Source organism: Gopherus evgoodei, chromosome 1 (genome assembly GCF_007399415.2).
Source record: "Gopherus evgoodei ecotype Sinaloan lineage chromosome 1, rGopEvg1_v1.p, whole genome shotgun sequence".
In the NCBI taxonomy this organism is placed as follows: domain Eukaryota; kingdom Metazoa; phylum Chordata; order Testudines; family Testudinidae; genus Gopherus; species Gopherus evgoodei.
The window spans coordinates 182,249,737-182,277,292 of record NC_044322.1 but is presented as its reverse complement, the minus strand read 5'-3'; the positions used below and the strand labels follow the sequence as shown (position 1 = coordinate 182,277,292).

At 41.2% G+C, this 27,556-nt stretch overlaps 1 protein-coding gene across 4 annotated transcripts in view; it reads left to right on the top strand.

The window, feature by feature from the left end:
- ROBO1 (roundabout guidance receptor 1) overlaps positions 1–27,556 on the top strand; it is a 1,055,533-nt gene that overhangs the window by 884,169 nt on the left and 143,808 nt on the right. For all 4 annotated transcript variants that reach the window (XM_030580281.1, XM_030580292.1, XM_030580273.1 and 1 more), the window contains one exon: positions 7,020–7,177. In XM_030580281.1, coding sequence (XP_030436141.1) covers positions 7,020–7,177 — 158 coding nt within the window. The remainder of the gene's footprint in view (positions 1–7,019; positions 7,178–27,556) is intronic.

Below are 27,556 nucleotides of genomic sequence, written 5' to 3'. Positions count from 1 at the left end.
GCCTTTACTTTTCGCTTGTACCCCTTATGAATTAAAGTAAAGCTGACTACAGGCTTTTCTTCAATACTGTTAAGACCCTGAACAAACATAGTAGAACTTGTGGGTACGTGGGGCACATCGGATTTTATAACGGAGATTTGAGCTCCGGTGTCCAACAGAAAGGATACAGGGGTGTAAGGGGGTTTGGGACCAGCTACTAATAGGGTGTGGTATGGTCGGTCATCCCAAGTCTCTGTGGAGGCCGGGGCGCACCCGGCCTCTACTCGTTTTTTGTCCTCAAATAGTCATCCCAATCCTTCCATCCTAACTGTTTTCCCAAATCTTGCTGTTGGGTATCAGACATCTTCCGCAGTGCCTCCTTGGGGATCCCCTTATGTAATAGGAACCCAAAAAGCGCCCTTTCAGCCTTGGTTCGTTCAGGGTGTTTAGGCTGACCCTTATTAACAGGGTTCCCAGCTGGAAGGGCTGAAATGGGATTCTTCGGGGTCGGTGGCATTCGGAGCCGGGACACGGCCTCATATAAGGTAATAAGGGGTTGCCCCACCCAACTTTGCAACAGCAGGAGTCCCCCTATGTCAATCGGTGGGGCGCCCTCTACGGCCAAGTCCACCGCGTCCCGGTGGACCGGGATTTCAGTGGGGTCTGTGACATAAATAAAGGGGACACCTGTCTGAACCTGTTCGTCGCTTAAATTTAACGGCACCGCTTGTGCATCCCACGTTACGATGGACGCTCCGGCAATAGCCCAGATGATCTCATGGGGTGTATTTACGCTGCCAGGAGGCACATACAGTCCCCTAAAACTGCCTTTCATGGTCAAGACGGCCGCGGCCGGGGTGGTAATCGGCCATAGCTGATTTCCCAAGAGATGATGACCTGGGAACCCCGACGCCCAATTGGACGTTTTTGCCAGAACAGCGGCTTCCTCCCTGTCTACCGTCTCTGCCCCGTGATCCAGGGCCAGACGACCCAGCCACACTAGGGGTGCCTCGCCCTCCCTGCGCCTCGTGTCTGCCAAAAATTCCTTCATCTCCGCCTTGGTGCGAGTTCGATACTCGGTAGTCGTAACTGTCTGACCTGTCTCATAATCCACCTTACTTTTAGTGATAGCAACGGGCATTGCCTCCATCTGCCTCTCCTGCTCAGGCGCAGGTGGGGCTGAGGGAAGAGCAGGGGGGAGAGCAGGGTAGATCGAAGGGGGAGCTTCATAGGGGGGTGGGCTTTTACCAGCCTGACTCCCGTCCTCCTGCTCCTTGCCACTTATCTCACTTTCTGCACTGTCGGTACCGCTCGCAGCGGCTTGTTTAGCAGCAAACATAGTGCTTCCATGAAGGACCGCACAGAGGTCCAGCGCTTTGTTAAGTGCACTGAACAAGACCGTGGACACGTCCTCCGACTTAAACTCGTCTGGTCTAAGTTTCTTTGTCCGCCTGGTCTGCTCTAATTCCTGCAGTAACTGGGCTAGCAACCCGTGGGCAGGATCACCTGGCTGTACCCGGGGCAGGGGTATGAGTTTAGAAACGGTGGCCCCGGATTTTTTGATGATACGGCTACACTCCTTCCAGATGCCTGATGGTGTCTCAGTCCGACTAGTTTCCGCAACCCCCGTGCACTGGGGTTGCAGGGAACCATCGGCCGGCTGACACTTAAAGGTGGGATGGCAGTGGAGGAGGCATCCTACGGCAGGCAGGGTTAATGAGGTAGTATAGCTTTTCGACCCTGACCCTGACTCTATAGTACAAACCCAATCTAGGGTGGGCCTCGCAGACTGTCTGCTGGCCACTTGGTGAAATTGTAAGTGTTGAAATTGCTCGAGCTCAGATTGTTCACGGTCCCCACTACACCACGGGCACTGACCCTCCCGAAGGCATCCTGTTCGTGACGCCATGTTGATTACTGATTACTCTCGCCCCTTGCTCCACCAATATGGCCACCAGGTGCCCGTTATCTACCGGGTAATGAGCGTTGGGGTAGGGCGGAGGTTCGATCACTGGATGCCCTGGGGGGGGTGTCAAGTGCCCACGGGTAGCGACGGAGAGCACGCAAGCACTCACTCTTAGTGTTTAAGAGAATAAGGGTTTATTAAATGAATCACAGATAATGATAAGGGAGAACACGATCAGTTACATCTGGGGCTTACAACACACTACCAAAGCAAATAATACAAATACTGCAATTACAAATAAAAGCTGGCCCTGGTATTTTTCTAAATCCCAATAGTTATCTAAATCATTCCAGGGGTTAGTAGAAGTGATATTGGTGCTATTAGTAATCATAAGTGCAGCAACTAATTTCCCTAAATAAATTGTGAGGCTTAACTGATCCCCCTTGCTTTCAAGAGTTCCTGGTCAACGGGTTTCCCCTAGCAGGAATCTTGGGGCGGCTGGAATCAGTCTTTGCCTCTTATCTATCAGTACAGAATACTTAACAGCTAATTATACTTACACATACAAACCACAACAGTTTCATTACGGCCGGCAAACGGTTAGGCTTCAGGAAACGCGTGAGCCGAGAGAGCCTGCAGGGTGATCAGGCCTGGATACGGTTTCGACAGGAATTCGGGGGCTCTCCGCCCGTCCCCGGGAGGGGACCGGCAATATATAGTAAATTTGTCGTCATAGTTTGTGATAAGCCAATTGGGGGGTCGCGAGTGGCATATGCCCATACAAGGGAGGCAGACGGGCCCTAACATCTCTACCCAGGAAGCAACCGTCGCGAGGGGAACTGTGTCTCTTCAGGCTGGCTGACCACAAGGCTGCTTTTCCTGTTGCAAGTTCTGCTTTCAGAGCAGCTACGTGACCAGTGGCAGTTCTGAGGGCTGGGGGAAAAATCCGTTGGGGGGTGGAGGCCGGAGCACCCGTAGTCTGGCCCTGGGGCCCCACTTGGGGGTCTAACATTCATAATTTAAAATCAAATTGTGGATTTTACCACAGTACAAGGAACTTTTTTATAGTGTCCACCTTGAAAGAGATGAAATAATTAGGATCCTGTTGTTGTTGAGAGATTTTCACTATGAGTAGAGGATTTGCATACCAAGTAGCATTTCTGAGGGTTCACGCCTCCCATCTCCTTTGTAATTTATTCCAACCACTGTCTGACCCTTGGTGTGTGTGTGTGGGGGGCAGGACATATTGGTTGGTCAGGGCATCCTGAACCAGTCATGGCCCTCTGAACAACCAGCATGGACCATTTGATGATGAAGCATTACTATGCTATGGGACATTAGTTAAACCCGCCAGTAAAGGCTGCTTGCTCTTGTTCTTTGAGAGTAGAGTGTTAGCCACTTCAGATCTGAATCAAATGGCCAGCACTGGGATGACAAATGTTGTTTTGAAGTTTGGACTATGATTGGGAACCACTGGACTATTGTTTAATTTGTTTTGAGGAGGTTGTCTACAGTCCAGAAAGCAATCTCAGATTTGTTTCATTGAATGAGCACCCTACATACCATTTGTACTATTAACGCCACATCCTCCGGCTTAGTGTAGAGCTTAGTACAGCTCTGTGAGTAACTTTTTTTATTTTTTATTTTTTATTTTTTTTGGTTGGCTGGCAGTTTCAAAAAATCAAGAAAAAAAATTCAGGTTGACTGGAAAAGATTTTTTTTTCAAAATTTCTGATGAACTAAAAAGCAAAAACAAAAATGGTTCAAATGAAATGGCTTTCAGGTTTCATTTAACCCAAAATACTACATTACATTTCAAATGTGAGTGTTTACATTTTATGAAAAATAAAATGTAAATACTCACATTTGAAATGTAATGTAAGTAAATTTCCAAATTAAAAGTCATTTGAAACTGAAAAAATGCAACATTTTGTTTGGAAAATGTCAAAATGAAACATTTTGATTTTTTTGAAATTTTTTACACAATTTAGTGAAACTGACATGAATTTGCAAAAGTGTTTCGAGATCTGCATTTTTCACAAAAAAAACCCAAACCAACCAAACAAAAAACATTTAGAATGATTTTTGCCCAGCTCTAGTAATCAGAGTAAAACTTGAGAAGAAAATAACGGGTGATGTGTATCTGAACATGTTGTTCAGGACTTACACAAATGTATTATGCATCTACTTAACTGTGTTGATTGTCAATAAAAAATTACCCTCAAGTGATTCCTAATTATTTTTCTATTGCTTATGCCATAGGATAAATTCTATACAGGAGGTGTAATTGTTTTGTTGACTACAAAATACAAGACTTCTGGATTTGACTTGAGACTAGACTTATCAAAGCTGTTCCTGTCACTGATTGATTAAATTCAACAAGTAACTTCAGAGAGCCTCATGCAGTCCAGTGAAGTCAAAGAGAGTTTTCTTGCTGTGCACGGAGCACAGGATCACAGTCATCGTTTGCTGTACTTCAACATTTTGTTAAATACAATATGAATGAAAATCACCAATAATGGTTCTTAAATTCTGGAATGTTTTTCTTCATAAAGATTCTACACGTTAATGTATGAAAATTATCTCCCTGTTTTAGTTGCCATTTTTTCCCCAAAACGATTTTGTTCTTGGAAAATAAGATGCACATGGTGAAATTTGACCCTTTGATAACTGAAAGCACATACTGTACTGGATTATAAAGTATACTGCTAATATATCTTCAAAAGGAAATATATTCTTAATTTACAGTGAGCCTTGACTATAAAGGACAGTGAAGAAAAATTGCTTTTTCAGCAAGAGATGAAGTCTTTAAATTGATAACTTTATGCAAGATTGCCAGGGCCTGAGGCAAAACTGCAGTATGTATCTACTTTACAGCTGCAAAAATAATTATGTGACCGCTATCTGTGAAGTAATCTTTAATGGATTACTTTTTGTTAGCTTTTCATTATATAATGTTAGAGCCAAAATAATTCATAGCAAATGGAAAAAAAAATATTTTGATGTTTCTATGGCCTGGACCTTTGATGTCCTCCTAAGGTATTTTATTATGTGTTGGTTAATTTGTGAAAAGGTCTCAGTTTACAGAGAAGGTACTGCACTTGTAAAGCTGATCTAAGCCTAACAAATGTACAAAATTACTCAAGTAATTTTGCTTTTATTAGGCAAGTATTGGACTTCTTTGTTGCTTCAAAGGTGCTAAAAACCATCCAAGGTACTATCTAATAGGTTTTCATCTTAGATTTATGAGCTCCTCCAGACTTGAGAAGTTTGTTTAGATCATTTCACTTGATTTTTTTTTTTTTAATTTTACAGCACATACTTTTAACTATCTCTTCACTTTATACTAGTGATATAATCTTGGGAACTAAGAAGAGGCTCCATACTCAGATTCTTAGTACAGCTCTTGTATTATGTCCACTCAAAAAAGATATATTGGAATTGGAAAAAGTTCAGAAAAGGGCAACAAAAATAATTAGGGGTATGAGGAGAGATTAAGAAGATTGGGACTTTTCAGCTTGGAAAAGAGACGACTAAGGGGGAGGTATGATGGAGGTCTATACAATCATGACCGGTGTGGAGAAAGTAAATAAAGAAGTGTTATTTACTCCTTCTTATAACACAAGAACTAGGGGTCACCAAATGTAATTAATAGACAGCAAGTTTAAAACAAACAAAAGGATGTATTTCTTCACACGATGCATGATCAACCTGTGGAACTCTTTGCCAGAGGATGTTGTCAAGGCCAAGACTATAACAAAAAAGAACTAGATAAATTCATGGAGGATAGGTCGATCGATGGCTATTAGCCAGGATGGACAGGGATGATGCCCCTAGCCTCCGTTTGCCAAAAGCTGGGGAATGGGCGACAGATGATTTGATGATTACTTGTTCTGTTAATTTCCTCTGGGGCACCTTGCATTGGGCACTGCCGGAACACAGAATACTGGGCTAGATGGACCTTTGATCTGACACAGTCTGGTCGTCAGGGCCGGTGCAACCCATTAGGTGACCTAGGCTGCCGCCTTGAGCGCTAACATTTGTGGGGGGTGACTGCGGCAGCCAGATCATCCGCTGCCTCTGTTGGGGGCAACATTTTGAGGGCAGGACCTTCCACCGCCTATCAGGGGTGGCATTTCGGGGGCGGGACCTTCCACCGTCCAGGGCGGCAAAAAAGCTGGTAGTGCTCCTGCTGGTCATTCTTATGTAATAAAACTTTGGTGTTGCAAATTAACTCTTCTGCATTTACATACCTTGCTGTTAATGAGGGCTATAAGTTAGTTTTAATTTAAAAATTGTGTAGCTTTTTGTTTCTATTGCCTTTATGGTCTTTTCTTTGGAGAGGTGGAAAAAGAAGCAGGTTCTAAAATGAAAAGTGGCAGCGGTCCAGATTCACCTCTCATTAAAATAATGGCCAAAAATTCTTATTGACTTCAGCAGTAACAATATCAAGCCTGTGTCCATTACACTGTGCATCTAGTGTGTGTGGAAGGTTTTGGGTTATGTACGATTTTAAGAGTGTATGCTAAATAGCTTCCAAACTCCTCCTTGCTACATTCAGCCCGTGGTACACATTTAGCTTTCACACCATGCTGATAGACATTTTCGTGCTTCCAAAACTTAGTTCTGACTGGTGGAAATTCAAATAAAAATAATCTGGGTGTTATAAGGGGCAAAGAAGAGAAGAGGTGGCAGTAGAAGCAACTGAACTTACTGAAGGTTTACTATCTCCCAACTCCCAAGTTGTTGGGAGTTGGAGAGGAGATAATGAGCTGCTCTGGAATATCAGTCCTTGAATTAGGGACAGAGAGTCCCGTGGCACCTTATAGAAGTATTGGAGCATAAGCTTTCGTGGGTGAATACCCACTTCATCAGGCGCATGTCGTTGAATTGCCATTTTAGGCAAATAAAAATGACATGTCCTGCCCCTGAAAACAGATGTAACCTGGGTAAATTTCTATGTAAAAAATTGTGACACTGTTTCAAAGTCCACAAAGAGAAAATATCTGTGTTAATTGTTCAAAGTCCTAACAAAAACAATGACTTGTTAAAGTGGCCATTAGAAGCCAAAGATTTTTGCTGTCTGGTGTGCACTGATGTGTCAGTAATGACTTTTTTGTCGTCACTCTTTCAGTATTACGAGATGACTTCAGACAGAACCCTTCTGATGTAATGGTAGCTGTGGGTGAACCTGCCGTGATGGAATGCCAACCCCCAAGAGGCCATCCAGAACCTACTATTTCATGGAAAAAAGATGGGTCCCCACTGGATGACAAAGATGAACGAATTACAGTAAGTGTAAAAACCTGACATTTGAGAATACTTATCCTTCTCCCTTTCCATTCACATCATTCCTCAGCAAAGAACACTAATCTACCCCTTATTATTGTGTTGAGCTGCAGACCTTCAGCCCCACTGTCTTCCTACCCCTCTGTTGCCTTCCCTAAATGTTGCAGAGGATGCATCTCATTTGCACAAAGCTGGAAATGTGTCCTGTCTAACTTCAGACTTATACTGTTTAACTGTGTGCTGTGCATTTCTATTTGTTAGAGTGATCATATGCAACACACTCCATCCCCCTGCTTGAGAGGAGAGCTGGCCGGAGAATAAAAATCCCTGCCTAAGAAAAATGTTGCATTTTTACAAACAATTTTCATTCCGAACTGGGATTAAATTTCAAAACCACAATATTTTTCATGAGAAGGGAACGTGCAAAGTGAGTCTGACATGACTCTTCTAGTCTGGTTGCCGGAGAGGTTAAGCTCCCCATCTCTCTGCTTCTCTGGCTGCTAGAGTTGTGAGAAGGCGGGGAGGCTGAGTCTCTGGGTTCTGTACCTCTCTGGCTGCCAGAGCTGGGAGGCTGGCACTTAAGTGACCTCACCATGGTAGCCCTCCTAGATGCTTGTCTCAGTCTCAGTCTCTGCAGGTGGACAGTGAGGGAGCTGCCATTTTGATTTCCCCAGTGGAAAATTGAAAATTTTCAACAAAACTCAAATTTTCCTGGGGAAAATTTCAGTTTTCAGAAAAAGATATTTTTGTTAAAAATAAAAAAAATTCTAAAGAAAATGTCTGACCGTGTCCATTTGAGAGTTATGTTGCAATCTGTAGCTTGTGAAAATAAAATTGATCACATTTTCCACTATCGCATAATCTTTGTCTTTTGATTACTATTGGTATCTAGACTCCATAGTGTTTTCTTTCAAGCTAAATAATACTTCAGTGGTAAAGGTGAACCATTAGTAGTATAGGTGAACCATTTATTAAATTCCTTTGAAATGTCTCTGATATACTTCCCACAGCAGAGTTATGGAATGGATTAGAAAGTGTAATAAGGTGTTTGGGACAAAATCACATTTCTTTAGGGAGATAATAGCTTATTCTGCTTTCTGGAGGAAAGCTCTTTTCTCATTAGAAGTGTTTTCATATGATTATGTAGGCTGAAGCGTGCAATGCACGAGTTATTCTCGAGTATGGTAAAAGCAAATCAGAAAGCTATCATTCTTTTAATTTTGACATGCAAAACCATAAACAATTGTGCCTAACTGGCTTTTAGTAATGCTAATGCATAAAGAATTCAGAAATCATTTATATGCTGCGAACATGGTGATCCAAGACATCGCTCTCTATGGTTGGAAATAGCAACATCTGAAAATATACTTCTTATACTGCATTATGTGAATTACTAGTGTTAAGATGATGTAAAACACTGGAGATATACTGTTTATACCTTCATCACCTGCTGAAATGAATGACCACTGTAGGAAATGAACACACAAAAACCCGGCAACTAAGGTTCAAAATGACAGCTACTTTTTGAGATCTAAATTGTTTAGTTTTGTTTTCCTTCCTAGGGGCAAAACAGAGCTTCACTATTTAATACCATAGATTTACACACCGAGAAACAGCTGTGTACAATGATGGGTGTGTTTTCAACCACATAAATATAAAATTAAAAATACTTTATAGAAATCTGGGCTAGATTGACAAAAAGACTTGTATGTCTAACTGCTACTTTAAGTGCCTGAATCCCAGACTCAGTCCCACTGGGATTCACAACCAACCCCCGTCAGCTGCAGCCAAATCATTTAGGTGCATAAAATGTTTGCATTTAAAGATCCCTATGTTTCTGCCTCTGAGCCTGTGCACTGCTGCGCCAGGCCAGGTTCCTGACACCTACTTCCCAGAGTGATAACCTAACTGACGGAGAAGATAGGTATTCCTGTGACTGATTCGTCTATGAGGCCCGATCTGGTAAGCGTGTTCAGGCTTTGTCTACTCTAGATGAGCCTCTGTAGATGAGTTTACACAAAATGGTGAAGAGTTGGGGGTGGAGGAGCACTTGGCACCTCCCATTGATTAGCTTAAGGGAGAAGCCACCTAGCATGCTGGCTTTAGTGCAGCGTTTCTCAAATGTGGTCACCATGTCTGCATGCGGCTTACCAGGGTATTTTTTCTACAGCCACTACAGCTTCCTAGGTGGAAACGGGCATAGGGGAGGGTGTCATAAACAGATGGTTAAGGGTTAATGTCTCTTTTACCTGTAAAGGGTTAAGAAGCTCAGTGAACCTGGCTGACACCTGACCAGAGGACCAATAGGGGGACAAGATACTTTCAGATCTTGGTGGAGGGAAGTCTTTGTGTTGTTTGTTTTGTTTGTTGTTCGCTCTTGGGGCTAAGAGGGACCAGATGTACACCCAGGCTTTCCCAATCTTTCTGAATCAGTCTTTCATGTTTAAAAATAGTAAGTAGTAGTCAGGCAATGCGTATTAGTCTTATGTTTGTTTTCTTAACTTGTAAATGTGTCTTTTTGCTGGAAGGATTTTTACCTCTGTTTGCTGTAACTTTGAATCTAAGGCGGGGGTGGGGGGGAAGTCCCTCTAGTCTATATGAATCTGAGTACCCTGTAAAGCATTTTCCATCCTGATTTTACAGAGATAATTTTTACCTTTTCTTTCTTTAATTAAAAGCTTTCTTTTTAAGAACCTGATTGATTTTTCCTTGTTTTAGAATCCAAGGGATTAGGTCTTAACTCACCAGGGATTGGTGGGGAGAAAAGGTGGGGGATGGTTAAATTCTCCTTGTTTTAAGACCCAAGGGGTTTGGGTCCTGGGTTCCCCAGGAAAGGTTTTGGGGGAACAGAAATGTGCCAAGTACAGACTTCTGGCTGGTGGCAGCATACCACATTTAAGCTAGTAATTAAGCTTAAAAGTGACCATGCATGTCCCCACTTCTTGAACCCTAAAGTTCAAAGTGGGGAAGAAACCTTGACAGAGGGGCAAAGCAGTGGCCCCTCCTTGCAGCACCCAGCTGTTGCTCCTGGCTGCCTTGGTGTTTACTAGCACTGCCAGAAGGAGAATAGCAGCTGCAGCCTCCTGGGGGCTCTGGGCAGCACCTCTGCAGATGAATGGGGCCAGTGTGTGTGTTCAGTGGGCTTCGGCTCAGCAATGGATGGTGGACACATTCTGAGGCCACCAAAAAAATTGTTCTGAGAACCCCTGCTTTAGTGAATCCCATTATAAGGCACCTATCTCTCTCCAATCATTGTATAGGAAGTCTAGGCACCTAACTAAGGCTTTGTGAATTGCAGTGTATTTCCAGGAGCCTGAAAGTTAGATGTGGCAACACTTAGTGTCCACACACCTAGGTTTCTTTGTGAATCTAGCCCCATATTTATTATTTGTTTCAAAAGAAATCCCCTTAACTTAAAATGTGTGTTTGCATTTCCTTGCTGTGTAAAGTCTATTGAATTTAGGTAAGCAGATGATTAAAGCAATATTAGGTATCTCTGTGAAATGCATTCTAAGCATGTATTGTCTACTGCTACCATTCATTCTGTTGTAGGAATTTCCGGTGTTCTTTAATGTGGTGCATTTTCTTGTTGCACTTTAAAATTGCTGTTCACCCACCTGTGAGAACAAAGACACACCCAGAACAAAGGAAACATACATTAATTGGCAACACCATCTGTATTTTTGATGGTTTTAAATCTGTGCTTGTTGTGGAGGAATAGCATGCAAGTTTGTTTTTGCTTTGTGATGATTATATACTGTGCCTATTTAACTAGCATTCTTCCATCACTCCACCTCACGGAATCATTTTATATTTTCAGTTCGTTTTTTTTCTAAAAACAAACAAGAAACAGGATTTGATGTAGGTCTAGGAATAAACTTGATTCAGATACAGTACTTCCTTGTGCTGAAATGCTCATTTTGTATTCAGAGGTATAAATTAATGTTGCTGAGATGGCAAACTCCACTGAATGAATTTACATCCTATTTGCCAGGCATTGTCTTAATCAGCACTATTAATAACATGGCATCTTTCTCATACAGACAAGTAGTTGAAAATACATTATAATTCAGATTCCCATTTCTAAACAGCTGTAAAGGAGTCTTGACAAGAAGGAAAAAAATACACATTCAGTTGTATGTCTTAGCAGATTTGCAGTAACAATGGATATTTTCTTTTTTTTGGTGGTATTTTGGAGACAAAGAGAATGGGACCAGGAATGGACAGCATGTGAAAGGAGAGAAGTAAAAGATTTGGAAAACTTAATTTAGTGAGATATAGATGAACTGAAATTCCTTATGTAGCATTATTTTATCGAAGAATAGAGTCAGAAATACCAAAAGGAATAGGTTTGAAAGCAACATTTGAAAGCACATTTGTCACATTTAATTGGCCGCTTCTTACCTGGCATCTTATATTTGTGCTTCCACACATGTTGGGTGAAGTCCTGGATCCACTGAAGTCAATGGCTCAACTTTCATGTCACCCATTAAAATGTCACCCATTAAACTTCAGAAGATTGGGGTTACCTGCCACTTGTAAACACAGTGAAATTGCAGGTACATGGAAGCCAAAAGGTAAAATAGGTGAATATATGTGTGTGTGTATGTATAAAACTTATGAACTTGAGAACTTATAAAAGTGCTGGTAGTAGCGGCTCCATAGTTAAGTTTCTGTCAAATTTTCAGAACTTAATAGCTTAAATCTCTTGCCATTTTAAAAAACTAGAAGTGGGAAATATTGCTGAAGCATCTGAATTTTTGAAGTCGTTATATGTGCTGTTAAGTGATAAGATATAAACAATCAAAAAATCACACTTCTTTTGGTTTATGGGTTGGTTCATGTTACCCAAATGGACCACATCCAGAAAAGTCTTGATCCATGAAATGATCCACTTTATTACATTCCTCTAGAATTTAAAGAATTCTTTCTCATCAGTACCAACAGTGCCATTCCTTGACTTGTTAGAGTGAGACTTCCCAGCCAGCAACTGATACGAGGTTTGTGGGCAATGAAAGGTCAATAAGGAACATAGGCAGTAGCTTGGCTCCTGTGACAAAATCAGAGGCAAAAGATTGAGACATCCTACAACCCTGTAGTTAAGATTCTGTGAAATTGGTATTTGTACTGCTTCATTTAAATCTAATTTTTGGAAAAAAAACCCAACCCCCCCAGTGAAATAAAAATACAAGTTTATCAAGTCATGAAGTACAGTAAATGGAGCAAATACGAAAAAAGATAAGGGTAGACTGAGCTATCAGTGATAAATTATAAAAACAGACATCCTCATTGACCACAAGTGTATTGGGCTCTGCAGTTTCTGGCTCAGCTCAGCCTCTATGTAGGCTGATCACTGTACACATTTTCCTTGTGCTGTGTGAAGAATCACAGTCTGAACATTTTGTTTACTTTATAAAGAAATCTGACCAAAAGCAATTTTCTCAGAGTATTAAAGCTAATCATGATTTCCCTAAAGTGTGTTCCTTACTCAGTGTCCGATCCTAAAGCAGGTTCGGTGAATTGTTTAATCGAGGGAGAAAAATTAAAACCAGACAAATATAAACTTCAAAATACCACGTGGCCGTTTATTAACAGGGAGAAAATCACAACTTGGGCTGGGGAGGAGCACGTTTACCAACTAACAGTACTATTGGAACAAGAAACCTTTACACAACCTGAAGCAATCTATTTACATTTATCAAGAAGGAACCAAATGATTCAAAATTAACTGCCCTTTAGAAAACATAGACGAATACACCAAATAAAATAAACTGTGTGCACACTAACCAAATACTACTATCAAATACAACAATTACCTTCAATAGTAGTTGTTACAATAGCTCAGTTCTTATATACCATAATTACACAACTCTACATCAAATAACATATGCAATTCTGTACCAAATAAGAGCGGGGGAAAGGAGAAGAGGCTAAGCAAAACACAGAAAGAAAGATTAGAAAGCAAGTACCGTATTCCAGGTGCAGCTGACCAGCAGAACAGATACCAGAAGCATTCCGAATCCGTAGAAGATAACGTTGAAAAAGGAATTAAATGACACATCCCGAGCCGGCTATATCTGGAGGAGACCCCTGGCTGAAGGGTTGGTCAGGTCCTTCAGTCAGTCCGTGGATACTCCTACAGATCCTAGCACGAGGCATGGTTTTATTCAAAGGCCCTTTTTATACTTGTCAGGATCTGACTGGTCCCTAGCTCCTACGCCCTCCAGGTTCCGAGCTGTTGCCCCCTACGTAGATAGGATTTGCACACGACACACTAGAAGCTGCACCCGGCACGCTAGCATGGTTTGCACACAGTCCTAATCTGACCGTTGGAACTGAACTACGATTGGTCAGATTGGGTCCCTTTGCCCACGGCACGCTGGTGTTATGCACACAGCACTAACCTGACCCCTGGGTTACCAGGCAGAAGAGCAGGAGACTGCACACGACACTAGCCTGACCCCTAGGTGACCAGGAAAAGAGCGGGAATAATGCACACGGCACTCTAATGTTGCACACCGCACCACGGTGTTGCACACAGTACCAGTGTGACCTCTAGGTGACCGGCAATTGGCCATACAGACACCATGTTGGAAAAAGACCTTAGGGCTGCGACACTCAGTTGTATAAAAGCAGATGCTTATAAATCTGGTTAATCCAGGTTTGTGTCTTCTGAATTGCAAATCTAATGTGTGGGGCAAATGTTGATCTTTAATTTAATCTGTTGTATCTAAAAATGTTTGTCATGGTGTCAGAACAAAACTGCATAGGGGACTTTTTCTTGGAAATCAAAAATCCTTCCTGTACCATTGGAGAGCCTAACAGCTAAACTTAAATACAGCTAGGTAAATAGCTGTGGTTTCACTTTCTGAACACTTTTAAAATAAAATTTCCTTTTCAAAAGTTTGTCTTCATAAACATTCCTTGTGATTGTAGGAGAAACTACGTAAGCACCAGGATTTGAACACAACCAATCATCTTATAACTAAAATCCTCACTCCTGTCCTATCCCTGTGGGTAGGGAAGTGCTGTTATCCCTGTTTTACCACTGGGGAGCCAAAGAACAGAGAGACTAAGCATAGGCATAGTTTGACTTCTATATTTGGATGGGCAGCTCCAGTGAGGCCAATGGGGCTATATGTGTGTGTGGTCAAATTCTGTGCCTGCCTGAGGCTTGCAGTTTGAGGGACAGTGTCCCTGCCCTCTCCCAAACTATGCCCAGGAGACTAAGCGACTACCCACAGTAACACAGGAAGTCAATAGAAGAGTAGGGTATCGAACCCAAGTCTCCTGAGTCAAAGGAAGTGCCTTCAGCACTAGCCCATGTTTCTTTTTGTTAACAAAACAGTTCAATTTACACCAAAATAGAGCATTTTTATTCTGAACTAAGACTGTCCACACAGACTTGCATCAAAATAACTAAAACCGTGAATTACAAATTATTTAATTATTTTGGTCCCAGTTTCCTTACAGAAAAACTCTTTTACCCGTTATGTTGCCTTTTCTTTCAGTAGCGGTTCCTCCTTAATTTATTAAGCCTCGCTAAATCACAGTAAAGTAGAGGTGAGTCTTATTATCACTGTTTTTCATATGGTAAAATGTATGGAGAGAGTTTACTTGGTAGCACAAGCCCCCAAATAGATCCTGTTTCAGATCCAGGACTGGGCTTCAGGATTTTTCAGCTTCTGTTCATTTCCCACAACCCCTAGCCCAAGCCTCAGAAACACTCCTTAATTGTTCACATGAAATAAGAATGTGGGTGGAGGAAAAAAGAGGGAACACTGAACAAGAAAAATTTAATATGAAGAATTCCTTTACATGTACATGAGAGAGGATTGTAGCGTGTTAAAATACCTTTGCAATTGACTTAAAAAAGCAGAGCTTTTTTATTGAAATTTGGGTGCAATACTATGAATCCAGTTTTTCCCGTTTCATATTAACTCTTGTCTATCATTTATCCTGAATCATCCTCATTTGAATTTTTGAAAGAAAAACTTTGAGGTGGCATTCGTCTTTCTTTGTTCAAGATTCTCAGCTTTTAACATCAAAGTTTCAGGTTTTCATCTTCTTTGTGTGTGGCTTTCTTGTAACATAAACATTTTTGAATGACTTAAACTCTTGTTTTAGATAAGTTGTAGCTTGAATTCTCTGTTGTTTTTATCTGACCCTTCAGTAGCATATCGGGGGATGAAACATTCTGTGTGTTTTGAAAAATATTATTTTTCTGTAACTGAGTGATGAAATCTTGAGAGTATGCAAAAATATGCTGCTGTGGAATGAATGACCCTTACAAAGCTACCATCCACTCAGAAATATTTTGTTCCTGTTATTAATTAGATTACTGGGAAAGGGACGTGTTAATAATTTTTTAGACTATTCACAGCATCATTGCTTTCACAGGAACAAAAATATATGAAGTAGCTGGATCCTAAGGTGATCTTTGTCATAACAACAACAAGAAAACATTGTGCATACCAGTAAAAATAGATCACTTTCTAATGTAGGGAACTGGGGGAAGAAAAGGCAGAAATTAATCCCATTAGTATCCAGAGGAATCTTTCCTTCAAAAGATAAATTGCAGTCAGGAAAGGTGCATCAAGGAGGAGGAAATTGATGAAGTAGAATTTGTGATTGTCTGTTTTGGGAGTAATGCTTTTAACCTGTTACGTGCTAGGTTTCTGATACAGAGTGTTCCCTTAGGCTAAGTTTCTAAAACACTATCAGGGTGCAATTTTGTATTATGTTGCGTGTGTACATATCTCCTTCACTCTCTCTCCTGTCGGTTCTTTCTGCCTCTCCCCCCTATATTTTCACTTATTTCTTCAGAAATTATTTTCGGGAAGTTTTATCGCCGGTGTTATGCAGGAGGTCAGACTAGATGACAGTGGTTACTTCTGGCCATGAAATCTGTGAATCTTTGAATCTATTAATGCCTAGAAACGTGTAATGTGGTTTAGAGACTAGCCCCCAGTCTGAAGAACTTGTATTTCAGTGGTCTGATCCTGCAAATGCTTACTCACTGAATAATGAAAATGTTCACCTGCAGAAGTGCTTGTGGGTTTAAGTCCTAAGTATATTAATAAATAAAGGAATGGGTAAAAGGCAAGTATTTTATTTCATCTTATTTTTTTTATTATTATTTTCAGAAGAACTTAAAGTGCAGGCATCAGTTGCAGATATTCAGCCATTTCCTGTTCTCCTGGTGCCAGTCTTCTTTTCCCTGCCTCACCAATTTCCTTCCTCCTAAATCCCCCTCACATATACTTCCTGAAAGGGCTGGCCCCTCTCGCCTCTCCTCATCTTCCTTCCTCTGCTGATCGATAGTTTTATTGTCTGCTTTCTTTGAGGATCAGGAGGAGTTATGTTAATGATTTACACTTCTTACATTTTTAATGTTGCTTCTGTTGAAAATATTACCAGGGTTATGTCTGTTAACTTGTCATGCAATGTAGAGGAATTTAAAGACTGGAAAATAGTTTGGGACCAAACAAATAACACTGAATATAGAGGAGGATGTTTCAAATCCTGCTACTACATCTTTCATAATGTTTCCAAGATCTGACATCATCTTTCTGTCCACACTGCTAAAGCTCTAGTTCAGAGTCATCATTATCTCTCATTTTGTGCCATCAGTTTAGGTAATAACTACGTTAATGCTTGTGTGGTCTGATATCCATTTTCCTCTTCCTGTGTCCCCTTTCTGTTTGTTTGTTTCAGACCCACTTGTTACGTCTTGTCTCAAATTAGACCTTAAGCTCCTCGGGGCAGAGTTGACTTTTCTTCCACATTTCTATAGTATTTACCTCAAGTAGACTCAATCCTGATTAGAGCCCTGTAGGTGCTGCTACAGTGCAGCTAAAAGTACTGTTTGGGATTTTTGAAGAAGCTAAAAGGTTCAAAATCAGAGCCAATAATAATAATATTCTCCCCTTGCTGGTTTGCCTTTTTAAGTTTTCTCCTGATTCTTATGGTCAACTTTTTGACAGTTTTGTGGGGGGGAAGGTAACTTTCTTGCAGTATTTATGTACCTGTTAAAAAATGTGCCAATTAGTCTTGGATATTATTTCTCAATCTTTCTCAGTAGAAAGAATTGCCACCATATTTAAATGTTCCATTGTTCACTCTGAGCTTAATCAACAGGTTGTTGAATAAAATTTCAGATATTATAAATCACATTAAAGAAACCTTAACTAGGTGATTAAACACCTGCAGAAAATAACCAAAAACATGAGATATTTCATCATGGATCTCCAAGATGAAATATTGCCATGTAGAACTAGATGAGGGGAGCCTCATGATGCAGGACAACGTGCATCAGCATGGAAAGTTCATGAACTATGTGAATTTCGGGGTATTCCCTGCAGACTTTTCTGAATCTGACAAGGTCTAATTTTTCATTTAAAATAAAATTGACCTCCTAGGAACTCTAGTTGCAAAGATATGCCAAGTCGGGATTCAACAAAACTGAAACTGCAGCTTTAAGAAAAGTGTGAACTTCCTTCATATATCATAATTCAGTGTTATAAGAGAAGAACCATTATGACTACTTAGCAACTAACATTGGTAACTAGTAAATCACTTATTCTGTGTGGCTGGGTTTATGTGTCACTTCTTCATTTTTGGTTAGTTATATGCGTTACATAGGCGACAGGTTTTAGTGATTACATACTCCTGTGATTTCTGGATGATTAAGATACTTTATCTTTCTTTAAAAAAAGAATAGAGGAATAAAAGCAGTGACTATGTAGCTGCCATCTAAAGTGGGCTAGACATTTGTATTTTGTAACATCCGGTATACAATATTTTCCCCCCATATTCCTGTGCTTGGTCCAGCAGTAACAAAAGTAGTTTACCAAGGGTTATGGTGGATTCTCCATCACTGACATATTTTAAATCAACATTGAATTTTTTCCCCTAGATTTATACACCCTAAGAATTATTTTGGGGAAGTTCTATCACCCATGTTATACACAAGCTCAGTCTAGATGATCACAATAGCCCCTTCTGGCCTTGGAATCTGTAAAAAAAAAACAAACGAACAAACAAAAAAACTGCTATTTGAACATACATATTTTGAACACTTTGTTTTTCAGTGATATATAGGATTAAAATATAAAAGTAGAGCAAAGAAGAATGGGGAGAGAGTAAGTTCTCTTGCATATACTTTGCCTATATGAAAGAATTTGAAGGCTCCTAAACTGAGGCACAGTTCTCCACAGATTTCTTTTGTCCCTGGTCATGAACTGATAACCTAGATAGAGAAAGAAAATAAATGCCTGCAGCTTGGATTAGATTGTGTAACAAATAAAATATGTTAGAATCTGATCTTTGAGAACTGCATAGGCCTTGAGAGTAGAGGATATTAGAATTTTCTTGTTAAAGGGGCTTATTGACACTTTTGAAACTCAGGGACAATCTGAAATGATAAAATTGGAGTCCGGAAGAGGATTCCCTCTCTTATGAAGTTGAAAAAAACTGATGGTTGTTCTCTCAGCCTGGGTTACTTGTGATACTCAGAGTATTCAAGATTGTATTCTGTGAATGGCCAGAAGCAAAAGTGATTTAATATGTCAAGAACTAAATTGCTTCTTAAAAAAATTATTCTCTCTTACTAAAAGAGAGAGGATTGTTTAGCAATTGTTGGAAAATTCAGGAAATTGAAAGGAGACATTGTTTATACTATATACAGTCAGGCTGAAGACTAGTGTTAATAAGAACACCCAATGTATTTTCTACCTCCAAGGAAGCAAATAAATGTGTGGACCAGCATGTTAGCAAATCTGAGAGAGAAACAGGATAAAGGTAATACTGCTATTTTCTGTATCCAAGACTGTTATTTATTATCTGAATCTAGAGTGTGGCTCTGTTTGCCTGTGTAGCATGCTTACAGGTATATATAGTATCATTAGATTTGCAGGAGAAATATAGAACCCTAAACTGAGGTCTTTATTTCCGTTCATATCACATATCTATTATATATCTCCTAGGTACATTTAAAATTACAGTGTTTAAAAAGGTTTCAGAGTAGCAGCCACGTTAGTCTGTGTCTGCAAAAAGAACAGGAGTACTTATGGCACCTTACAGACCAACAAATTTATTTGAGCATAAGCTTTCGTGGATTACATCCCACTTCTTCAGATACATAGAATGGAACATATAGTAAGGAGATATAGATAGATAGAGAACATGAAAAGGTGGAAGTAGCCATATCAACTCTAAGAGGCTAATTAATTAACATGAGCTATTATCAGTAGGAGAAAAAAAACTTTTGTAATGATGATCAAGATGGCCCATTTCAGACAGTTGACAAGAGGTGTGAGGATACTTAACATGGGGAAATAGATTCAATCTGTATAATGACTCAGCCATTCCCAGTCTCTATTCAAACCTACATTAATGGTATCTAGTTTTCATATTAATTCAAGTTCTGCAGTTTCTCGTTGGAGTCTGTTTTTGAAGCTTTTCTGTTGCAAAATTGCCACTTTTGTCTGTTACTGTTACTTTTGTCTGTTACTGCTGTGCTGAATGACTTAGTCCTGTAATCTCTGTTAGTGATTTAGGAGTCCTACAAACATAGGCCCTGATTCAGGAGATTACTTAAGCACGTGCTAGATTAGCTCTTTTTTTTAAGAGGGAAAATGTATTTCCATTTATACTGAACTAGAGAGAGACAGCAGGTAAGTTATTCAAGAGCAGTAGTTATATTTAAGTTATATCTACTGTAAACTGAATCAACCAAAATCAACTCACCACATTGCCTTTCCAAACAGCAAAGTCCTTTCCTTCTGGAAGGGATTGTTGCATATTTTTTCTTGAGCAAGAGTGGACAGTATATATTTGAATGTTCTTGGCATTTTTGTTATTCCTTGTCACTTGCTGACAGCAGTGACCACATGTTGTCATTTAAAATGGAAATCTCCTATATCTACTAACTGAAGCTTTATTGCATATCCTACTTTTGTAAAGTAAAAATGACACTAACTTTAAAAATATGTTTGAAAAAACTTCAACAATCAGTGTGCTGAGTTGGCAAATATGTCTAATAATGAAAAGAAGAAAAATGTAAAATAAAAAATAAGGGGGAAGAGGGATGACTATTGAAGCCTGGAACAGATGTGAATGATTAGAGCTCCCTTGTTTGGATTGCTTTGATTTCTTACCTGCACCACCACCCCCATTTTTTTATTTATTTATTTTTTTTTAAGTTCTGGCTGCTTCATTTTTGCTTATTTCAGCTTAATTGGATGGTTTTGCTTTACCAAAACTCCAGTGACGCTTCTGGTCATATCAAAAGTCTAATCCAAAGCACAGTACGTCAAAAATAATTTTTCAGTTCTTGGGTTTCCTTGACCCAGCAGTGTATTTCTGTCTTTTCTGGTCCTAATACACTTAGATTACCTCTAGTCAGGCTTCTGCCAAGAACTGAAATCTGCAATGTGCAAAAGCCTGGAACTGACATCAAATTGGTTGGATGTCACCCAAGACTCCTATGTAGGACTAGACAAAAAATGTTGAGAGACTGTCACAAATTATTTGATTTGGAGACTTGGGTAACCAGGCAGAATGACTCTTCTTTGTAACTTGAAATCATTATATCAGAAAAGTAATGAAAAATAGCAAAACACTGGAAAATAAACTCACCTGGAGCTGGAGACTAAAGCCTGGATTGGAATTTAAGATTAATGGTGTTTCTTGAAAACATTGAGAGTCGGAATCCAGACTAGCAGTTTGATTTTGATTTTTTGTTTTGTCTGTTTATCTGAATTTTGAATTTTTGTCGTCTCTTTATTTAATATCATGTTAGCGGACTTCAGTTTTTCCGGAATGATACTTTTATCTTGCTAATGGCTACACATCATTTGTTTCTACTATCTAGTGCAACATTTAGCAGTTGATTGGGAGTTTTTTTCCCAGGTTTCAAGAATCACTTTCTACCCAGGGCTGTGAAAAGAGAGGGGATCAAATGGTTCCAATAGAACTGGACCAGGGCCCATGAAGGGCCTCTGTTTTTGATGCTGTTTGTTGTTTTGTTTTTGTTTTAATTGTTCATTCTTTTCTTCTGTCATGGGCCTATACTATTCAGTGCCCCCAAATGATGTATTCAGGGTCCTATTTAATGCAGTGTGATTCATTGACAGCCACACCAAAACAAGGGAGGGTCTGTCTGGGAATAGGGGTGCAGTGAAGGTCTGAAGGATTGGGGATTAATTCAGATTTGAGAGTTTCTCTGGGGGTGCGGGTTGTAGTGAGATTCACTGGGGTGGGGAGATGTGTCTCTATGATTAGCAGGTCTCTCTAGGATGACCAGATGTCCAGATTTTATAGGAACAGTCCCAATTTTTGGATCTTTTTCTTATATAGGCTCCTGTTACCCCCCCGCTCCCTGTCCCAATTTTTCACATTTGCTGTCTGGTCATCCTAGGTCTCTCTGGTATATGGGATTGTGGTGCAACGAGAGTCCATGCAGTTGGGATCTCCCTGTATCTGGTGGTTGAGGATTCAGTGGCATGTGGGGTATCTCTGGCAGTGGGGGTGCAATGACAGTGCAGTGGTGCTTCCCAAGAGGATGCAGGGTTATGTGGTACCTCGCTACCACTTGCCCTTAGCATGAGGTAGCCTTGTGTATACCTACCAGAGATGAGCACTGTGACTTTCCTTGCCACAGGCAATACAATCACTCTCTTTTCAACCCAGGAGGTTTCATTGTCCCTCATGCAGGTTAGTGATAGGGACACACCAACCCCCAAGTCCTCTGAGTGTCCTGCTGTGGTGTCCTTAACCAGTGGACACTCACAGAATTACCAGAAACAGCTTTTTAGTTACACTTAGAACAGTGTTCTGCTTAACACACAGCACCTACATTTCTTTATAGAGAAAGCAAGTGTAAGTGAATTTGATAGCAAACAAAAATACTGGGAACAAAGGGCTACATATAAAATTATGACACATGTTCTAAAGCCTAAAGTTAACTAACAAGATGCCCTCTTGTCTAATATGGTACTGCTTACCCAAAGTCCTTTTTTTCATCCAGGATACCTGAGACTTTTCTCTCATGAGATCAAACTCACCGGAGGCCTGTTTCCCCGGATGAAGGATGCCAGGGTGACTTTTTACACTCCTCCATATATTAGACTAGTCCTTTGTTCTTTACCCATAAACGCAGTTTCCTTCCCTGCTGTTCATCTCTTCCTGTTAATTTCTTCTCTTGAAATCCCCACAATCCCTTCATTAGTGTTGGCACAGTATGCTAATAGACTTCTGTTGGAAAACGTAGGACACAATGGTCAGCTAATCTTTTTCAAAGATTATGATGACTCATGTGACACAGGCTTTCAGCAGAAACCTTACATAGGGCTCTTTGGTGAACTGCTGGGGCTGCTGCCTCTACCCTCCCATCCCTGCTGCTTTTTGCCTCATCCCTCCCAGCTGGCCTGGCTCAGAGCTTTTCCCAGAAGGTGCTGGATGGCTGATGAGGGAGAGTCCATGACTCCTGCAGCTTCTCCCCACCTCTCCCCAACTTCTGGGCTGTGGTACCCTTCCCCAGGGCTGTTACCTCTGCAGCTTCCTACTGCTGCACTGCACTCGCCCTGTGTTGATGAATGGGCAGTGCCTGCCTGTGAGGGAATGGGAGTGGAACTGAACCTGGGCAGCTGTATGAGGCAGCAGGAGCCCAGGGAGCTCTGTGAGGCAACAGCTTTGTTAGAAGCTGTTTGTGGGTCTCAGTGACTCATTTCTACCTTAAAAAAATCAACTGGAAGGGGGTCTGCATTCTCAGTGCTCCCCCCAACCCACACACATACTTTAACCACAGTTCACTAACCTATTATGACCTTTCACCTGGTTTCTCCCAGAGTTTCACAGAGATACATCTTTCATCCACTACCACAGTAATTTCAAACCTAGCAATTCATTCGTGAAGTGCTTGGTGGGTAAATTCTTACTGAATTCAACTGGAGTTTCTGCCATGAATACCTACAAGCACAAGAGTAGCGCTCAAAAGTGCAGGCTGCACTAGGCCAATGATAAAGATCAGAAAAGTGCAAGTGGTCTACGGAGTTTCTTAAAACATGCAAAGTTCAACTATGTTCCTGTGAACAATCTGTGGATCATTCCACTATTCACACTTTGAGCCATCCTTAGCTCATGAGGACTTTGATTAGGGTTTTTCAGGCTTGTTGATTCCAACACAGAGCTTGGTCTTGAATTGTTGGACCCTGGAGTCTCTGATTCAAGGAAAAAAATTGCCTTTTGGTTGTGAGTATGATTGTTATGGATGTGGACACTGCAAGTGGTTTGATTATTGAAAGCATGGGACAGAATTTTGACTTTGACAAGGCAGATCTGGCTACTTGGCCACACAAGTGACAGATTCTGTTAGCTATCGTCGAGTAGAAAATGTTCCCATTGTTAATTTAGAACACAATTTTTCACCTAGCAAACCCAAAGGAAAGCAAGTATTAAAAGTACGGTTCTTTGTCAAAACTCCTAGTGAAAAGTTATATGAATGGTCTTGGTTGATGTACGGTTCAACTCTTGCCTCTTTGTTCTATTTCTTTTGCTTCTTCATCTTCATTTGCAAACTATAGAATTGGGCTCTCAAACGTTTTTCCACGTTAGCAGGCAAGTGTGTCAATATGAACGTTCAAAGGCACACGTGGAGGCAATCTGAATGAAAGTTGCAGAACTATTGGAAAGGGTTGAACAGTTGATAAAGGAAGGATATGACATTGCAATAGTTGTGACATCTCTTTGATATTTTTTCCGTACTCCATTGAGAGGTGTTTAGCTTTGAGAGATTTAGACAAGAAATTAAATAGTCCTCATAATGGTTTTTTGGGGTTTACTTGAATTGCTTGAGAAGTAAGAGACACACTGTGTTGCAGGATCATGTGGAAGCTAGTAAGGCCTGTATTGCAAAACTTATCAAACTGAATTCAAAGTAGATTGCAAGAAAAGTATGGCAAGTTATTTTTGATGATATTAAGAAAGCTAAATACTTCTCTGTTATGTTTGAGTGCACTTCAGACCTCTCCCAAACAGAATAAATGTCTCAAGTGTTAAGAGGTATGTTGAGGTTTTGAAAGATGGGGTGAAGGTTGTTGTGAACTTTTTAGACTTCATTGTTGTTCATGCCAAACAGGGGATTGGTATTTATGGAAATTATTTTAGAGAAGCAGAAAAAGACTGTTTAGATATGGCTGATTGCAGAGACAGAACTATGTGAATGGAGCAAACATGGCTATGGCATACAAAGATGTGAAAAATAGAATTCAGCAGTTGAATCAGCATGTATCTTTCGTCCATGTGCTGCCCACTCACTGAATCTTGTTGGAGAAGCTGCTGCAGTGGTGGTTCCCCGAGTAGTTGTATATTTTGAAGTTGTCCAAAGACTATATACCCTGTTTTCTGCTTCTACTAGTTGTTGGAGTATATTGAAAAAGCATATTAGCATTACATTAAAATGCCAAAGCACAAGATAGTTAGTAAGGGTAGAAGCAGTCCATCCACCACACAATCATGTCGAGGGTGCTTTTGATGCTTTAGATGAGAACAAAGCTTCACACAATGTTATGTGAGAACATGTGTTAGAAACTAATGAAGACTTCAGAGATTTCAGGACCCCTCTGAGGCACCGCAGCCTGCTATTAATAGCGCAGCACCAACTCTGGCACCATTGGCCGAGATATGGTATACTATGCTATCTGATCTAAAATTAATATTGTGAGCAAAAAATTGCAGACTCCAGTTCTTGACTTTCACTCTGTGGCCTTTGAGATGTTTTATCAGAATTATGGACTTCTGGGTTTCCTGCATGTAAGGAAGCTGCTGTTTCACAGGCAGAAAGGTTAGGAATATTCACCCACTTCAAAGAGAAATGATCTCAGAGGAGGAAAGTAATGCCAGGCAAATTTTCAACGGAGGAAAGGTTATCAAACTCCCCCCCAGAAATTTTGAATGCTAGGTTTTCAGCCCTGTCTTAGACACAATATTAAAATAATAGAATGATAGGACATGCAAATACTAATTACAGAGTGAGAAGAAGGTGGGTTTTTTTTGTTTTGTTTTTTTTGGAAGAGCAAGAAACTGAAAAGCCTCAACAGCAAAGACCTAGAGAGGCAATTAGCAAGCAGTTACTCTGAGGATGTAAACTACGAGAGTTCTGAGACTCAGATTTAGTTCTTCACCAGTATTTGCAAGAAAATCATTGAGGATGACTTAGAAACATAGGTGGGAACCCTTTGTTGTTCTTCGAGAGATGTCCCTGTAGGTGCTCCACTCTAGGTATCGGTGCGCCCCTGCGCCTTTGATCGGAGATTTCTGCAGCAGTACTTGTACCGGCCACGCATGCCCGCCAGAGCCTGGCTCCCGCTCTGAGTATACTTCTAGTGAGCATGTGCGGCCGGTTCCCTCAGTTCCTTCTCTACCGTCCCCAGCTTGAGACGGAGCTCAGCAGACTCCTTAAAGAATTTCTTTCCTCATCTTAAAATAACTTGTAGTTAGACTGTTTCTTGTTAGTTAGTTGTTAGTGTTACTTACCCTTTTTTCTACTGTTAAAAATTGTTCTCTCAGCTGCTTCAGATATGCCTGGCTCCACAGGCTTTAAGCGCTGCTCCTCCTGTAAGGACGCTATCCCTCTCTCCGATGGACATTCACAGTGCATAAAATGTTTGGGGGAGACCCATATTCCTCAGAAATGTGCTTACTGCACTAAATTAAGCTCCAGAGCGAGAAAGGACAAGGAGCTAAAACTTAAACTTATTCTACTTCAAAAATCCCTAGGGTCCCCCTCAGACCCTGGCGCGGACTCTGCCTCCACTCACCGATACAGCTCTCCCACTTCTAAAAAGCAGAAGAAAGCAGCAAAACGATGGCACCTTCTGTCAAATTCAAAAGAAGCCCTCAGACATAAACCTTCTCTGGTCAGATCCACGGTGTCCTTATCGGTGCTCCCCTGCCTGAGCACTTTCAACAAGCTGGGCTCCTCCGGCACCGCGTTAAACCCACCTGTGCTTTCGGTGGCAGCGCGAGGCTCTGGTGCCGAGGCGACAGGCTTTCAGTTGCCTGCCTCGATTATGGCACCTATCAGCACCGTGATGAATGCGGTGCCGACATTTCAGGACCCCCCTGAGGCACCGCAGCCTGCTATTAATAGCACAGCACCAACTCTGGCACCGGCATTAACAGCGCTACTTGGCACGGAGCCAAGACTAAGAACTCGGGTGCAAGCCCAGGTTCCCTCACAGCAATTCTATCAGCCTTCACCTTCAGCTGCCTCAGCGCTGCAGTTGACCCAGTCAAGTGACCTCCTAGTGTCACCTACGCTGCAGTCACCCTTCCTTAAAGACTGCTGCTCCCTTACGAATGATTCAGGGTCTGAACAGCCTTCCTCCAGTGAGGAGGAGTCTGAACTACAGGGTAATGTTTCAATTCAATCAGAATTCCATCCTCAGAGTCCTGTCACCCCTGGGCACAGGAAAGTTGTCTCAGACTATCCTCGAGACCCTGCCTCCTGGTGCATTAACCCCTGGATGGCACCACCTATGCCTTTTCCACCACCATGGCAGTATTGGGCCCCATGGGCACCTTTCCGTCAGCAGCACCCCCGCTTTTCCAATCCGACAAGACGCGAACGTCCAAATGATATGACTCACTTGGCGGCACCCTCCCATTCTCAGGATCAGTTAACTCCTGCTCCTGACCCAGTACTAACTGAAGTACCAGCTGAAGCAATGCCTGAAGAAGCTTTACTTCCCTCTCCTCTACCGTCCTCAGACAATTTTTTGAAATTCCAGGATCTCTTTAAAAGGATTGCCAGCGAGCTTAGAATCAATCTAGAGGAAGTACCGGACCAACAACATGAGTTAACGGACATCCTGCAACCCTCTTCTTCATCCAGACTGGCATTGCCAATCAATGCAGCCCTTCTGGAACCTGCTAAGTCCATCTGGCAGGCTCCAGGCACAAGCCAGCCTACCTGCAAACAAGCGGACCGTAAATACTTCATTCCCTCTATGGGCTCTGAATTCCTTTTCTCACATCCTGCTCCAAACTCACTGGTAGTGGACGCAGCCAATCAAAGGAACAAACAACAGTATTTCTGCCATACCCCAGCGAACAAGGAAGGCAAACGCTTAGACCTGCTGGGTCGCAAAGTGTATGCCTCTTCAACCTTACAATTTCAAATTGCCAATTATACCGTAATTCTAGCAAAGTATGACCATAGAAGCTATAATAAGTTCATGGACTTTATTGAACACATTCCAGACCAGAAGAAACAACAGTTTACAGCTTTAGTTTCTGAGGGCCAAATCATATCACGCACGGCGCTTCAAGCAGCTCTGGATGCAGCCAATACCGCAGCGAGATCCACCGCTACGGCGG